The 17,399-nt window shown below is 37.0% G+C and overlaps 2 protein-coding genes across 2 annotated transcripts; one reads left to right on the forward strand and one right to left on the reverse strand.

Annotated features, from left to right (window-relative positions):
• Positions 1-8,387: 8,387 nt before the first annotated feature.
• On the forward strand, positions 8,388-10,050 carry LOC103971346 (zinc finger protein STAMENLESS 1-like). Its single transcript, XM_065133664.1, has 5 exons — positions 8,388-8,440; positions 8,912-9,006; positions 9,241-9,366; positions 9,445-9,532; positions 9,711-10,050. Exons 1-5 carry the CDS (start codon positions 8,388-8,390, stop codon positions 10,048-10,050), a joined length of 702 nt encoding a protein of 233 aa, XP_064989736.1.
• A 3,775-nt stretch (positions 10,051-13,825) lies between these two features.
• Positions 13,826-17,207, reverse strand: LOC135627405 (uncharacterized). Its single transcript, XM_065133495.1, has 3 exons — positions 17,038-17,207; positions 14,478-14,680; positions 13,826-14,365 (listed from the first exon to the last, which is right to left on the reverse strand). The coding sequence occupies exons 1-3, from the start codon at positions 17,137-17,139 to the stop codon at positions 14,101-14,103; spliced, it is 570 nt and encodes a 189-aa protein (XP_064989567.1). The 5' UTR covers positions 17,140-17,207; the 3' UTR covers positions 13,826-14,100.
• Between the last annotated feature and the right edge of the window lie 192 nt (positions 17,208-17,399).

The following is a 17,399-nucleotide window of genomic DNA, read 5'->3' on the forward strand; positions in this document are numbered from 1 at the left end:
GCCCAATTCCAATCCCAATTATGTGCTAATTACGAAATTTAAGACTTTTACTAAGCTAAATAAGTTCGTAATGTTGAATCTCGGATTTTGATGATAAAATCAATTGATGGGTTGATTGATCTAATCCATATTATTGAGTTAAGTGTGCAGGATTCACTACGATAACCAGAAAACATAAAGCAAGAATACCGGAGTCAAGTTCGATGGACGTTTAAGAGTCCGAAGAATCGTCGGAGATGCTGCCGGAACCAACCGAGAAGAAATCGGGAACCTATCGGAATTTTCGAAAGTTCGCCGAAGAGATCGTCGGAGGTTCACGGAGATCACCGAGAAGGCTCGGCTACTCGTTAAAGTCATCACAAGTTCGGGAGCTTGCTGGGAGTCCGTCGGAAGAAGTTCGTCGGAAAGCTCGCCGGAACAAGACTCGACGTTCGCGGTTGAAAACTTGCTTAGGATGTGTTTTGTTATGTAGTTCACTTGTAATTAGGATTAGGATTAAGAGATAATCCTATATCCTGGTTAGGGGCCAACTGGGCCCAAAATTAGACTTGGTTTGGGCTAAATTTGAAGCCCAACCAGTGAACCGAAGGGTCTGGCGGTGGCACCGCCAGTCCACTGTCAGTGTCAGAAACTGACAGGCGGTGCCACCGCCAGCATCGGGAACCAAAGAAGATTCAAATTTTGGAGCCCAAATTTGAATCCTCTTGAGGCCTATAAATACCCCTCAAATCTCAGCTGAGATTACAACTTTTTGAGCAGCAATTGTTTGAGAGAAAGGTCTTAGAAAAGTCTTTACTAGTCTTGTTTTCAATTTGCTAGTGTTCACCTCCTTCTTTCTTGCTGAAAATCTGTAAGAGAGTGAACCGCTTGTAAAAAGTTGTAAGAGGGGTATTTACCCTTCCCCTTCAAGAGATTTGCTAGTGGAAGGTGGGAGCCTCATCGAAGAGGGGCCTCGCAAGTGGATGTAGGTCATTTGACCGAACCACTGTAAAATCGGCGTGATCTCTGGTTTGCATTTACTTATTGTCATTTATATTACTGCAAACCATTTGCACTTTAATGCTCTACTTCTCTGTCTCCGTCTTACTTATCCCTTCAAGTTAAAACGCAATCGAAACGGTTTCAAACGAAAACGTTGCTTTTATCGTACGAAGTTTCCTAAAGTGTTTAAATCGCCAAAAGTTTATCGCACTTTACCGCTGCACTAATTCACTCCCCCCTCTTAGTGCCGCTCCGATCCTAACACGTAAGTCTAGGCTTCTTTTGGCGATCTTCCGGTAAACTTCCGATGATCTCTTGACAATGTTCCAACAGTCTCCTGGCAAGCTCTTGGACTTTATGACGATCTTCTTAGCAAGTTCTGATGAGCTTCTTTAGTAAGCTCCTGGACTTCTCGATCAATTCCGACAAAACATTCGGACTTCTGACAAACTCTCGAACTCCCAATGAAATCACGTTCTTGACTCCGGGACTTCATTTTGCTTTATGTCTTGCTATCGTAGTTAATCCTGCATAGTTAAAACTCACTTTAATCTAGACAATTATTACTAAGCTAATTAAATGTTGTCTGGCATGTCATTGGTTCATCGACGCTTCGTCCGATTATTCGGTGCATCGTCCTCTCTTGCGGCCTATTGCCCAATCAGCTAGTTGACCTCCGCAACTCTGATTTCGTTAGCGTAATATTCGCTCTTCTTGGCTCAATGCTCGAACTCATGGCTCGAAGCCTTCTGTCGATATGTCGATCGATTCTTCAGCTCGACGTCCAATCTTCTGACATATTTTTCTCCGGCCCAACATGATTATTCTTACTTTAATTGTCTCTCCTTGATTGAAGCATCCTGTGTCACTCAACATAGATTAAATTATAAATACTATAAATTGGTTTCATCATAATAATCCAAGATTCAACAATAATTGATTTATTTGTATCATACATGGAATAATGAAGCAAATGTAAGGTTTTAAAATTGTGCATGTTTCAATTTGAAACTATAATTATGCATAAACATATTGAAATAAGAATGATACTTTATCTTTGTCGTGATTTGAAAATTGATGTAAAGGGAAAAAAATTATAACATTGTATTCTTCCTTTCTTTTTTACAATTGACAAAGGGGGAGAAAAATTGCCAGCTTGCACATTTCAAAAGGAACTAAAAATTGCTAACTTACACATCGCAAAGAGAGGCAAATCTTGCTAGCTTGCTCATCTCAAAAGATGCGAAATTTTACCAAACTTTCATATATGAAAATCTTGCTAACTTGCTTATCTCAAAAGATGCAAAAATTTTACCAACTTTCATAAATGAAAAACTTGCTAGCTTGCATATTCTAAACTTGCTATTTACTATCTCACATTCTTTTTCAAAAACTTGCTAGTTTGAACATCGTAAAGAAAAGCAAACATGCTAACTTGCACACTAACAAAATTTATAAACTTGCAAAACTTAAAAGTGTTGCTAGCTTATATATTATAAAATGATGTAAAATTTTGCTGGCTTATGTTTTACAAAGAAAGCAAAAATTACACTTCTCAAAAGAGAAGAAAAAAAATTACCAGCTTGCATGATGATAAAACTTGAGATTATGTTTATAATATAATGATTTGAAATTATATATCAAATACTTGCTAGTTGCACTTCTTCTTTTTGTTGATGACAAAGGGGGAGAAGTTATAATGATGATCATAAATGGAATAATGTATTAAAAATTTAATTATGCATGATTTTACGATGATATGTTGCTTGGATTTTTGAATTCAAGGTTATATCAATATGACATATTGATAGGGGGAGTTTAGTTTAAACTTCGTCATCAATTGGTTGGATTTTTGAATTCAAGGTTCTATCAATATGACATATTGATATGAGGAGTTTAGTTTAAACTCCGTCATCAATTGGATATCATCATAAAAAAGGAGAAGATTATTGAATCTCGAATTTTGATGATGAAATCAATTGATATGTTTGTGATCTAATCTGTATTTTGAGTGACATAGGAAGCTTCGACTAGGGAGAGATAATTAAAGCAGGAAGAATCATGTTGAGCCAGAGTGGAACATGTCAGAAGATTGGACGTCAAGCCGAAGGATCAATCGACGTATCGATAGAAGGCTTCAGGACATGGGTTCGGGCATCGGGCCAAGAAGAGCAGAAATTACGCTATGGAAATCGGAGTTACGGAGGTTAACTGGCCGATTGGGTAATAGGCCGCAAGAGATAACATTGCGCTAAAGAATCGGACAAAGCGTCGATGAACCAATGACATGCCAGACAATATTTGATTCAAGTTTTGTAATAATTATCTAGATCAAAGTAGGTTTTAGGCATAATTAGGTTGGAATTGGGCCAAATCAATTATGGGCCAGTTTGGCCTAAGTTTGGGTTGTGTTGGGCCAAGTGAAAGGCCCAAATAGTGACCCAATAGATGGAATTATCGATGACACAGTATCCGAGACTATGTCAGGCGATGGTACCGCTAGTCTGGGCGATGGTACCGCCTAGACTCAATCTCTAAGACTGTCAGGCAGTAGTACCGCCAAACTAGGCGATGGTACTGTCTAGTGTCAACGCTGCAAGAGATGGTACCGCCCAGCACTAGCGGTGATACCGCCAGTACCTCGAAAATTGGGGATAACATATTTTTAGGCTCCAAGTTTGAATCCACTTGAGGCTTATAAATATCCCTCTCATCCCTGGTTAACAAACACAAGTATAGATAACTTCAAAGTGGGAAAACGTTGTAGATATCACTTAAGAGATCCCCTCCTCTAGTTCTAAAGTTTAGAATTTTGTTTAGGGAGGAGTGAGTGCTTGTAAAATGTTGTCTATTAAACCTATGAAAAGGAGAAGAGGGGTGTAAAAGGGTAGTTGATCTTCGTCCATTGAAAGAAGATTGTTAGTAGATGTCGGTGGCCTCGACGAAAGAGGAATCGACGGAGTAGATGTAGGTAACATCGATCGAACTACTATAAAAATATAGTTTTCATTTATTTCTTGTTATTTAATTTTATTGTAAATAAAATTATCACTTTCACTATGCTTCTGCATGCTTTCAAGTTAAGCATTTCCGATATCGGTTTTCTTCGAACGAAAATATTTACAGAACCGATGTTGTTTTTATCCACTGCACTAATTCATCCCCTACTCTTACTCTTAGTATCGACTCGATCCTAACACTCCAAACAATAAGGGGCAGTTTGACTTACTAAATATGAAAGAGACAAAGTCTATATCAAACTACTTTTAAAAAGTTTTAGTCACTGCACAACTGAATGTTGAAAAAATCCTATGATCATTGAATGAAAAATTTGATTATATTACAATGGTTATTGTAAAATCAATATTGATGAGCTTATGGGTCGTTACAACACATAAACAAAGAAAACTAAAGAACAACTAACAATATATGGAGCAAGCTCTCAAAAACAAGATTTTTGTCGAAGACAAAAATAAAAAAGCTAGAGGAGAAAGAAGCTAAGGAGGTCATGGTCATGTCAAAGTTGTGATAGAGACCATAAAAAAAGTCGAGAATAAGTACAGTATAACAATATTGATAAAGAATATCCCAAAAGGGATGATATAAATGATGATTTTATGGTCTTACAAAATGATATATTTAAATTTTGTTATTATTCTTACAAAATGATTAGACATTATTTATCAGAATGTTGGTATAATGATTCTAAGTTGATGATAAAACTAACTATTAAAAAATAAGAAAAAAAGATAATATTAGTTTATTACTAGCGTAAAAAGATAGAGAGATTTACAATTAAGATGTTTGTTATTTGGATTGTTGAACAAGTAATCACATATGTGGACATAAATACATATTTATGGACCTAGATGAAGAGATCAATGGTTAATATTTGACCTTTTAAAAATAAAAGTGAAAGGAAAAGATAAAATACTCATTCGGCAAAAGATTGAAAAGATCAATTTGCTTATAATATTTATTATGTGCATGAAAATAAACATTTTAAACTTGAGGTAACTTTTGAAGAAAAAATATAATATACACATGAAAAATAAAAATATCACATAAAAGAAATCAAAGTATAAAGATAATTTCTCTAATGCAAATGATTGAAATGTTTGTATTAAATACAAAACATGATGTTTTTAGATACATAAATATTAGTGCAAAAGATATCTCTTAAATATGACATATGAGGTTTCTCAATTTTGTATGATTTTACTTGTAAAAATGTATGTTCGAACACGTTGTAGTATTATAGTATGACCGCTCATTACGCCGGGTCGAACTGTCCAAAACAGCTTCATTTTCGCATGCCACGGCTTGTTTTCTGTAAGCCACAGCTACACACGAAACATCAACCATCTCAGCACCCTGGAACCCCCCGGGTGGCATAGGGCTGGATGAGGCTTCGGTATATTATCCGGCATTGAAAGATCTTCACAAGTTTGCACGTTAACTTGACGGGAACTTGCCTTCGTGCCCGGCACCCGGTGAGCAATTGTTTGTGGACTTACAACCGTTCGTTCTACCTTCTAAAGTCTTTGTTTTCTCTTTTCTCTCTTTCCTCTATTGCACTCAAGATACTTGCTGAATTGCTTGTAAAGTTTTCCTCTCCGCGAGATGTCGGGACTTGTCCGTCATTCGTTTTCAATCTAATCAACTTTCTGTTTTACAGGTCCTTCGAGGCCTGTACGAGGTTGCAACTATGATGAACTTTTGCGGATGCATATGTCACAAGGCCACATCATGACTTAGGCAATCCGAGCTAATTCTGAGAAGTTGGCGTAAGGGTGCCTCACGACTTAGGTAACTTCAGCTAAGTTTATGATTTTACCATAATGATGCACTTAAGCAATTCTAACTAAGTCTATGACAGAATGTAAAGGAGAAATATGACATTTGAATATGACACCTCATTCTTTTAAACAAAATGATGTGACGAGAGAAAGAATAGAATTTCTTTCAATATGATCAAAAGCATACTACAAAGCAAGAAAATACCAACTCAAATTGTAGCTTATGCCGTCTCCTTGATTAATAGGTGCCTTATAATAAACTTAGAAGACATAACACTATAGAAAAAAATGGAGCGATAAGAACTCTAATATCACTTAAAGATTTTTGGAATCGTAGCCTATTGTTGAGTTCTGGATTGAAGAATAATAAACTTAAATAGCAAATGCTTTAAATAACATCTTAATTAAGTACAATACTTGATCCAAAGCATACAAGCTACTTGATCCCAAAGAACACAAAGTGTTTGCAATTATAAATATAGATTTTCATAAAGATGAAGCATTCAATTGAAGCATACATACAAGGAATTTTGAGATAAAAATAAAAAAAGTTATAAATGAAGAGGATACACTGGTCTGTTAAATCAAACTCATCTCTCGAAGAAAGTTCACAAAAAAGAATAATAAGCATACAAAAATTATATGAGATGACAAACTAATTTAATATTATTTTCCTTTATATTAATGATGAATTTATATTCTTTGAAGATGCAAACAAAGACAAGAAGTATAGGAACGTTAGATGAAATTAAAAAAAAAAGTTTAAAAGATCAATACAATAAAGAAGAATAATACATGCGAGATCACAATTCTATCTAAAGGTCATTAATTCATAGGATTCATGTAAGTTCTTAAGATGAAGAAGAATCCTTAAGGAGTCGAAAATTTTAAAGTAAAACAAGTGGTAAAAGGATACAAATAATAAGTTAGTATTGATTATGATGAGGTATATGCTCATGTTGGTTGAATGGTTTCAATTACTCATCTCTTTAGTCACTTTAAACAAATTATAAATTTATCAATTAGATACGATTTGTAAATGATTTTTTAAAGAAGAAACCTATACTGAATAACCTATGAGTTATCTTGAGAAATGTTACGAGAATAAAGTCCTAAAATTGAAGAAGGTTTTATATGGCTTAAAGTAACCTCCAAGAATATGAAATGCTAAAATTAATATCTATTTTAAGTTAATGATTTCATATGATGTCTTTATGAGTATTCCTTATACTTTAATAAAGTAGAAAATGAAAGTGTTATATATATATTTGGTTATATGTAAATGATCTAGAAACTTTATCAGAGACAATTCTCATATATTTAAAGACTTCAAGAAAGTCATGAAAAAAATATTTCTATATGATCAATATAAGATTGATATATTATTTTTTTTGGGTATAAAAGTGAAAAAAAAATAAAGAAGACATCTTTATTTTGTAAAAAGTATATGCAAGACAAGTTCTCAAGAGATTTAAGATGGAAAAACTTGTTAACATACTATTGGATTGTAACACTAAGCTATCAATAAAATGATGAAGGCAAAATAATGTATGCAACCCTTTATAAGAATGTGGTTGGAAGTTTGAGATATTTGACATGTTCAAGACTAAACATTTTGTATGGTGCTTGATTTGTAAGCCAATTTATAGAGGAGCCTAAATCAACTTATTATTAAAATACTGTTAAAAGAATTTTACATTAACATCTAAGGTACTCTCTCATAGTTTATCTTATTCAAGTTTTAACAATTTTTTATATTTTAAATATTTTGATAGCGATTGTGTTTATCTTGATGATTAATAGAAGAAGCATTATTAGATTTGCATTCTATTTAGGAGATACTATAGTCTCTTGGACACAAAAAGAAAAAAAACCAATCTTCACATATGAAGGTGAATATGTTGCAATATCTTTATGTGTGTGCTATGTTATATGATTAAGAAGCTTAGCAATAAGATACGTACCAACAAAACGTGAGACAAATTTGTATTGACAATATGTCTGTTATTGCACTAGCAAAGAACCTAATGAATCATGGAAGAAGCAAACATATCGATTTCATTTCGTACAGGAGCATGTGAAGATAAATCGGGTTGAACTCATTCATGTCAAAGCTCAAGATCAAATAATTATTATTTTTACTAAACTATTTGAATTATTTATTTATTTATTAAGCGTAAGTCACTTCTTAGTATGATGGATGGAAAGAAAATTAGATGGCCTTGTTATGACCATCTTGAATGAAAAAAAGATTTTGATATGGCACATTAAGAGATATTAGAATCTCTCAAAAGTTGATCCAATCTAGGAAGTTATCATGTGAAGAAAAACATTATTCTCATCTCCTATAAATAAATAAGAGCAGCTCACTAGAATTGTACTAATGTATATTTGAGTTTAATAAAGTTAAATTATTATTTTATTCCTCCACCATTTTTCTTCTACAGTTCAATCATATTTGTATTGTTTCTTCCTCCAAAGGATGTTGACTGCCATTAAGTGGGGACTTGGGAAAACAAAGTTCAGTAGTTGATGAATCACTGAGGACAAATATATGAATCTCCGAGAAGGGTTTGGAGTATGAGAGGGGATTGGAGTAGGGTTTCGATGGGGAGAAGCAGCGAAAAAACACGCCCTTCTCAAGACTTGTTTCGTCTCAGGCAAGAGCACAGTAAGAGGACGAGCTCGTCCTCCTACGGTCACAGATGCCGAGACCGTTTTGCCCCTTCGGTAGCACATGAGAGGGAAGAGACAGAAGCGGAAATAAGAGGGAGAAGAACGAGAAAGCGACGGCTGTGTCGTGACGAAACTGATAGAGAACTTTGTGGTCTCACACACACACACACACCCTCTCTCTCTCTCTCTCTCCATGCCCTTGGTCTGAAACAGATTGCTTTGCTTGCAGTTCAGTGGGGGACCGGAGAGTTGCTTTCTCAACTCCATCACTTTCTTCCATCTCCTACCATCTTCTCTTGCCGCATCTCTTTGTTCGGCTGCCTCTTCCTTTGACTGCGCTCCCATGTAGAACTCGCTTCCCTTTTGCTCTACCGCTTCATTTGAGTTCTCTTTTAGGATCAGATATGACAACTTGGCTTGCTATTTTCGTGTTGTTTCTTTCTTCTTGATTGCAGGCGAGGCGAGGGGACCTCTCTGGACCTCAACAACTTCCCTGAGGAATATGGCCAAGAAGCGTTTGACGGGAGCTCCCCCTCCACAGAAGCAAAGAGTAAGTCTTGCGTGAGAGAGAGAGAGAGAGAGAGAGAGAGAGAGCTTACAAATGGAACAGTACAGAAAGAGAAAAGAAAGAGTGGGTTCCTGTTGAGTTCTATATCCATATCTTGAGAGAGAGCTTACAAATGGAACAGTGCAGAAAGAGAAAAGGAAGAGTGGGTTCCTGTAGAGTCGTATATCCATATCTTCTTTTTCCATCGTGAGTAACACAATGAGGTACTGATCGCAGGCTTGAAGAAGCCGAAGAAGAGTGGAGGAAAGGATGATTCTTACAGGGTTTACGAGTGCCGGTTTTGCTCACTCAGATTCTGCAAGTCTCAAGCACTGGGTGGCCACATGAACCGACATCGTCAAGGCAAGAAGCTGCACTACATATAAGCTTTAGAACAATCCATAGGATCCTGTTAACGTTTTCTTCGTCGTTTTTGATTAGAGAGGGAAGTCGAGACTCTTCATCGTGCCCGGCAGCTCGTGTTCAGCAACGAAGGCCTTGCTGCAGCCGGCGCCTGCGTCCACATGGGGTATGAAGTGCCATCAAAATAAGCACTAGTTTACATGCTTATCACTGAATGATCTTAAGCTTATTAATGGACTATTAATCACAGACACGATGTTAATTACTTGTTGGCTGCATTTCTTTTTAGCTTTGTCGGAAAGACCAATACATACATAACCCATTTGTTTATGTCTATATGACAGATTGAGAGATAATTATGGAGTCTCACTCTCACATGCTATCCCCTTGGGATATTTCCAGCATGGAGTCAATACCAACAACGATCCTTGTCTACCGTTGGAACCAGTCTACCGAGTTATGCCAACACATTGCCCATCACTCTCAAACCCCTACATACAAACCCATCCGACTCCTCCTCATCATCCTTACATAGTAGGTAACTTCACTGGCCATGCTGTAAGAGAGCGCAGTCAAAACCAGCTGCACGCTAATGGCAACGTCTTCACCGGCTTTGGTGTCCCTCTGGCCAATACGACGCAAATGGAAGGAGCTAGCGGAGGCACAAAGTTTCAGAGACATTAACGATGCAAGGAAGTGGAGCTGCATGAGTAGGAGGTGAACTCGTCCTCTTCCGTCGACTTAATTAGATCAAGGAGTATTAAAGAGAAGATAAGGGAAAGAATCATTGTGCTCTTCTTGTTCTCGTCTATTTGAACTTGTTTTGTGGTTTGGTTTGAAAGTGGATGATTGATTATAAACATCTATGTGTTTGCTTCTCTCTCGTATCAATCGAATTGGCATCTTATTGAGAGGCAAGAAAAGGGGTATAAGAAACATCTATGTGTTTGCTTCTTTCTCTCTCGTATCAATCAAACTTGGCATCTTACTAAGAGGCAAGAGGAGGGGGCCCTAAGAGAAAGGAAAAAGACTAGGTCTTCGACCCACATCTCAAACATTCTAAGTTTGTGGAGATTGAGTTGGCAAAGCTGATGCTGCTAGTTAGTGTAGTGAATACTACCAAACAGTTCTGAGTACTATCGAACGCTTTGATCAGTAAAGTCTGTGAAGCAAAAGCTTTGCAGTTAAAAAGTGTTACGACAAATGAAGCTACCCAACCAAACCGGTAAGCATATATGGCTAGGATTCATGATTCACTTTTGCATTGCTTTTGACAGGGCCGCGATAACGCCAAACAAAACAAAACAAAGGGAAATAAAGGGGAAGGATATATATATATATATATATATATATATATCTGCATATATAATTGATCACCTTCTCTTCTTTGGGCTTCCTTAATGACTCTGCTTTGATCACCTTCTAGTGTCACCTTTATGGAGTATCCCTTCGACTGATGGTGGGCAAGGTGATCGAGGAAGAAGCCATGCTAGAGAATGTTTGCAAAAGCAATAACAAATCAAAACACACACACACACGCGCGCGCGCGCGCAGAAAATGATAGGATGCCTCATGATATACAATAGCTGAAAAAATGGTTCTAAAATATATGCCGAATTTAAGCACTAGGATTTTGAAGTTTATAATTAAATATTTTATACAATAAAGTATATATATATATATACTTAAAAACATTATTCTAGCAATAATGTATTTGACTTTCCATGAGATCGATAATAAAAAAATATATCAATAAGTGACGATAATAAAAAAAAATATCAAAGAGTGTATCAATGCAGGGAGTGTAACATTTGACTTGGAGAACTTAAAAAATAATAGTAATAATAATAGCTACCGTAACAATAATACTAACAGCAGCAAGTGGTAATGTCTCAAAGGGTTAACAATCTCTAAATGAAAATTAATGCCTATATATACATATATATATATATACATATATATATATATACATACATATATACACACACATATATATATATACATATATATATACATATATATATATATATATATATATATATATTTATACACACACACGAACCATAAGACATGTGAACCCACATGTACTCTTTTGGGGAGTATAAGCAACGTAGAGCACGCCCAAATAGGGAAAATAAGGGATGATGTCGGCGCTACAGCCTCAGCCTAAATCAAGTCCGTGCTGTCACACCCCAACACAAGAAAATGCCACGAAGCTTAATGGACACAAAGCCAATGCGAAGGAGAAACACCGCCAACTCTTCTGGCCTCACTCTACCTTCTTCCTTCTTAGCTGGAGTGATTGGCTTCTTCTTCTTCCTCCTACCTACCCTCCGCAGTCTGGCATTAATGTACGTATTCTTCGGGAAAGAAGCTTCATGTATTCCTTTCTGGACATGCTCTCGGTGACCAACTACATCGCGAGGAGGAGGGGGAGAAGGCTTGTGTTTTGTCTTGTGATCCTTTGCAGCATGTGGGTGTTCTTCAAGCTCCAGGATGGAGCAGCAGCAGTTCCGGTGTTACGTCGATCACTTGGGATCGTATCACGGAAGGAGATGATAATGGTCACTGGAAAAGGAAGAAGACGGTCGGAGCTGCCACCGACGGTCGGAGCTGCCGTCCGCTTCGACGACAGCAAGCGGCCAGCACCAAGCTGCCCTGATCCGCTCCACAACCGGTAGCATTAATGATGGTTTGTACGTTACTCCTTTCTCCCTTGAGATCTGCAATGTCTTCGATTGGGTTGATGAATGATTAATGGGTGAAGGAGATTTTGTTGATGTCTGTTTCTTTCTTTCTTCTAATTGTTCTCCTTTTGGTTGCCGTAGCGTATCAAGTTTCCAAGTGTTGAACCATAAATCTATATATTTCCAAGTTGGAATCCATATAGAAAAATCTTGTACATATAACAACAAAAATTAATTAATGAAACCTTAAAATATAAGGACTCAAGAAGGTTGCTAATACTTGTAATTGTTGCATGGGACTAATTACCACCTTTCCTTCTCTTATAATAATAATAATAATTATTGTCATCAGTGTATTAAACCGGCAACGAAGAGGGGAGAAGCTATGAATATTTCGATTCATAATAAATAGAAAACGTCTAATCAGATAGTTTGAAAGCTAGGAAACCCTCAAACAGTAATGCAGAATGCATGGATGTTCTGTTTGAGAGGAAGAAAGGAGAGGACGAAGAGAGGGCGTGAAGCGTTTTGTACAAGTTTGCGTGTCCAAACATTGTTGAGATGCTGGCCATTTCATGATTGATTTTGATTGATGGCGGTCATATCGACGTGTCTCGTCTTAGCAGCTCACTGCCTTGGTATCCTTCCATCGTCGACACCATGTGCTCTATCTATAACTGGGCACGTCTCTAAGACCTCACGTACCAATTGAAACAGATGCTTGGTCTTCCGTGGGTACGCTCGTGCTTTTTATATAGACTTCCATCTCTAGTAGATGTCATGTGTTTTTGGATATCTATCACGAATGCCTGAACTAGTAATTTCCTTTTAATCCCTCTCTCTCTCGCTCTACAGATTACTACTAACGAGAGTTCAGACGTTCGAAAAACTACAAAGGTGAGGAAATCTCAAAACAGGAGACACCATACCTTCTCGTGTAAAATTCGCCCCACTAAATAAGTATCAAGTAGTGCCATGAAGGACCAAAACCTTGTAAGTAGGGAGTCATGATGAGAAAAATATCCCGTGTTTACAGTGCAACAGGAATTCGCAGGTCCGCTGCTGCTGATCTCCAAATGATTGGCTAAAAAGAAAAAAAGAATCTCATTTACCTCTTACAAGAAGATCAGATGGGGCATACCCCAAAATAAAATGGTACAGATAGCTGAAACTTACCACAAAGGAGTTGTCAATTCACACTAGTAGCTGTGCTGAAGGCTCGAACTGACATAACAAGATTAGTCATTCATTTATGCCAATTTTCCATCCAGAACAACATTAATTGATTCGTTTGCTTAGCCTCAGTGCAGTGGAATAACTCTAAATCAGCGGGTAAAGAATAAACATGTGAAATAAATTCACTTTTTCTAACAGAAAAGATTTTGAAACATTAATGGAAAAAAAAGTATCAGAAAATATTTTCTTCATTGACTCAGTTTTGAGGATGCTATATGAATGAATCAGGTCAATATCTATTATATATCTTGTCAATAAGAAAAGGCTTCATCCATAAAGTTAACTCACATGTATATAAAAAATTTGTGACAAAAATCCAGAACTACATATTGTTCATCTTTAGCACAATGATTGCAGGAAATAAAAATAATCATACTCATCTGAGCTGAATCTGATTATCTTTATTTACTTACCCTTCAAAACTGGTAGGTACCGTTGACAAAGTCATGAGAGGATTTGAGATCAAACTTTTAGCCCAAGTTTGAGATGTAGTCTTCCCCAGATCCGTGGAGTGCCCTGCATTCCAGAAATGTCACTTGGAAACCAAACCATCATTCATCCTGTAATAAGCTCATCGAATCATATCGTGGCTAATAATTACAAATTACCAAAACGGGAACAAAAAACTAAAAAGCCAAGCAAAAATAGCTGCTGCGTCAACTGGAGAGAGGAAAGTTGGTCCCTACTATCAATACCAAACTCAGCCTTTTGGAACCTAGTTGCATAAGACTTGCCAAATATTACAAAAACAAACACAAGATGTAGGATCCTTCTGCACTTTCTAACTAGAAGATGGACATCAGCCCCTCGTTCAAGCATAACTAGCCATTCCAACAGTTGAGCTTGCTTTGTTGGTCTTTCGTGCTGACTGACTCGTAGCTTTTGCAAAATACATGTAGTAGTATACATTGAGAATCATGGTGAAGACTACAAAGACAGCTCCTGCAATGAACACTCCCTTTCTCAGAGACTCGCATGTCCAGTTTTGAGCATAGACCATATGGCGGTACTTGGTATGGTATGCATTCTTTGTAGCACCAGCAGTTAGACATGCCTCAGCTATTAAGAAAGTTAGCCTGACAAATGAGAGCAAGTTCATTTAGTAATACGTCTCTCATGGAGAAAGATAACAACTTGTAACAGCACTAATGAAAATATAAACTGTGGCCTCTCTGGAAGGAAGATCACCATGATGAGGCAAAATATATTATTGACCAGGCTCTATTTCCACCTGGAGCTAAAGGTTTGCCAAAGCACATGCATTTTGTGACACCCATAAGTAGTGACTGGCTCGACAGAAGAAACAAGAAAGCACCGACGCCATAACCAGTAGCTACATCTGAATCATAAACACAGTACGTGGCATTCCTGATGTCCGTCACTATAGTTCCCTGTTATGCAGGAAGACGTAAACTTAGACTCTAGAAACCAAAAAAATGGTATATTGAATTACAGAAGACATGAGAGTTAATTTTTACACAAGTTAAGTTTTATACAAGTCATTTGACCCACTTTACTATAAACTGGCACATGCTTCCATATAGAATTTGCAACTTGTACACTATGCTGTGGATGACATCCATAAAGAAGAAGGTAAGAAATTACAAAATTCAAAGCCAAAGAGCAACCAAGTGTTGCAGATTCTTAGAGAAAGCATATACAGACTTGCAAGCCTCCACTATATTTGCAACTAAAAGGCAGAAAAACCAGTGATTCTATCAGAAATTTCTCAGCTGAGCCACCGTAATATCAAGCTGCCAAAAGGCATCACATGAAAATGAAATGTAGAACACTTTGTATACTTCAGCTAAAAGGTAGAGGTAAACTGTTGGCCAACCCACACATCCGGATGGACGGACCTCTTAATGAATTTATATATGACTAGCATAAGTTGTTAAGACCACATGCCAAATCATGATAATATATGCATCTTATTTTTGGGCAATAGATATACCTATAAGACAATGTAAATGACACACCATGTGCAAATCAGATATGATAATATAAGTTTAAAGTGCTTCCACAGAACATGACAGATGTAACCAAGATCAATGTAACATGTTGTACGATAGGTAGAATAATATTAATTTCTTTTTTCCTCGAGTTTACCTCCACCAATATACTTATTTTTAAGAAATCAACTTGTTTCTACATAACATTGTTGATTCATACAACCACATAACATGTAACTACCATATAAAAATTACTAATCATTCCTTCTCCCTAAACAAAAAAAAAAAACTAATTGTATCAAGCATGCATGAGAGATGAAAAGAGAGACCAATAAAAAGAATAGTTTCACATTACTAAGGATGGATTAGAAGAATAGAGTCGGATGATCTGTAATAGTTTAAATTTTTAGTTATATTGGTATCCGATCTCATGCATATTACCATTGACCATTTGGATTCAGACTTGAATTCTTAAAAAAAATCAACATCATATCAGAATCAGGTTGACAACTAAATGAGTCAAAATTGTAGAACATTTGAATCAGATAGGTTCAGTGATTGAAGCCAAGGTAGGTTAACCAAGTGAGCCAAGTGGGCTAGGAAACCTAGGTCAAGCTAAAGTCTGACCAAATGAAGGAAACTAAGTCGAGCCATGGGCATCTTAATGGGTAGATGTGAATGAGCGAACCATCTCGTAGTATGGAAAAAATGCAAACGAACTTTCAAGAGTAAGGTGAAGATGATCAAAGATCAATTCGCACAGTAAAAAGAAAGATATTGAAATATTCATATGCATGAGATGAAAATAAAGATGAACTAAAAGAATAATTAGACATTCCTAAGGAATGGAAGCAAAGTGACAAAAAATGAGTTTACCCACAACTTAATAGTTTAAACTTTTGAGTTACATTATTGTCCAATCACATGTATATAAAGATTGACTATTTAGACTCAAACCAAATTTTTATAAAAAATGATTCGAACATGGACAAATGAGAAAATCCTGCAATGGTACTTTAGTCTATTAATGCTTCGGGCAACTATTTTTTGTATTAAGAAACTAAAGATCCGCAATATTAGTTGAGTACGGAGCTATAGAAGTATTGCTATTTCTAAAATCATGAGAAGGCCTTTAATGCATTTAGCACAATAACCCATAACTAGTAGTATCATGGTCATTTAGTTTAGCTTGTGGTTCCTTGTGCAGAAATTTTGCAGATATTGATGAATCCAGTAGTTGTACGTTTAAGGGCAACAGACATATTCACCATACTAAACTCCAAAAGCATGTTTTGTAATGGGAATTTCCTTCAGTTCATACTATACTGTGAAGACCTTCTACAATGGCGTTTGTAATTGTCGAAATATCAAATATTTTTACTAATGAAAACAAATAACCTTCGAAAAATTAAGTCTCTTTCCCGGTAATAAAATTAATTTGCATTCTACAAATGCTGATGAAACAAAAGAATAAACTTCATCAAGATTCAAGTCTACGGTCCACATTATTTAGTTGGGGGTTATGAACACCGCGAAGGAAGGTCCCGTAAATGATCACAGCAAATGGAACCATCAACAGACAAATCGCTATTTGCTGCCCTACATGCTTACTCAATAACTGTCCGGTAACCCTATTCTAAAAGCTAAGTCCTAAAGAACCAAGATCCGGCAAATTTCTCTCATCCCTCAACAAGGAAGCACGAAGGAAAGGCCAGATCAACACCCAATCCAGCTCCATAGCGACAGAGAAGAAAGCGAGGCAGGGGGAGAAGGAAGAGGGGGCCACATGTACGTACGGTGCTCCTGCGGCGTTCGGCGGCGATGGCGAAGCCGAAGGCGGTGAGGCAGAGGGCGACCGCCAGGATGTGTACCAGTGTCGACCCCTTCCCTTCTCCCATTTTACTCGCCAAGGCCCAGAGAAACCAAACGAACAAAAGCCAGAGAGAGAGAGTGTGTGTGTGTGTGTGGAGAGAGTTTATTGAGACTACAGAGAGTTCTTATAAAGTGGGAAGCGGAGGGAACAGGGAATAAAGGCACGGGAGGGGGTGTCAAGTCCCCAACATAGGACTGGAAAACCCACCACTTAAAGAGAGCCACGTATTTAGTTGAATGTGGGACCCACCGAGTTTCCACAAAGAGATCCGCCCCATTACTTGGA

Source organism: Musa acuminata, chromosome BXJ2-11 (assembly GCF_036884655.1).
Source record: "Musa acuminata AAA Group cultivar baxijiao chromosome BXJ2-11, Cavendish_Baxijiao_AAA, whole genome shotgun sequence".
In the NCBI taxonomy this organism is placed as follows: Eukaryota; Viridiplantae; Streptophyta; class Magnoliopsida; order Zingiberales; family Musaceae; genus Musa; species Musa acuminata.

Excerpts from the sequence above, each read along its gene's own strand:
- LOC103971346 (XM_065133664.1), top strand. The coding sequence starts at position 8,388 with ATGGGGAGAAGCAGCGAAAAAACACGCCCTTCTCAAGACTTGTTTCGT. Across the intron at positions 9,007-9,240 it reads CCCCTCCACAGAAGCAAAGA|GCTTGAAGAAGCCGAAGAAG; the intron begins GTAAGTCTTGCG and ends TACTGATCGCAG. Across the intron at positions 9,367-9,444 it reads CATGAACCGACATCGTCAAG|AGAGGGAAGTCGAGACTCTT; the intron begins GCAAGAAGCTGC and ends GTTTTTGATTAG.
- LOC135627405 (XM_065133495.1), bottom strand. The coding sequence starts at position 17,139 with ATGGGAGAAGGGAAGGGGTCGACACTGGTACACATCCTGGCGGTCGCC. Across the intron at positions 14,681-17,037 it reads CCGAACGCCGCAGGAGCACC|GGAACTATAGTGACGGACAT; the intron begins GTACGTACATGT and ends CCTGCATAACAG. Across the intron at positions 14,366-14,477 it reads ATATATTTTGCCTCATCATG|GCTAACTTTCTTAATAGCTG; the intron begins GTGATCTTCCTT and ends CTCATTTGTCAG.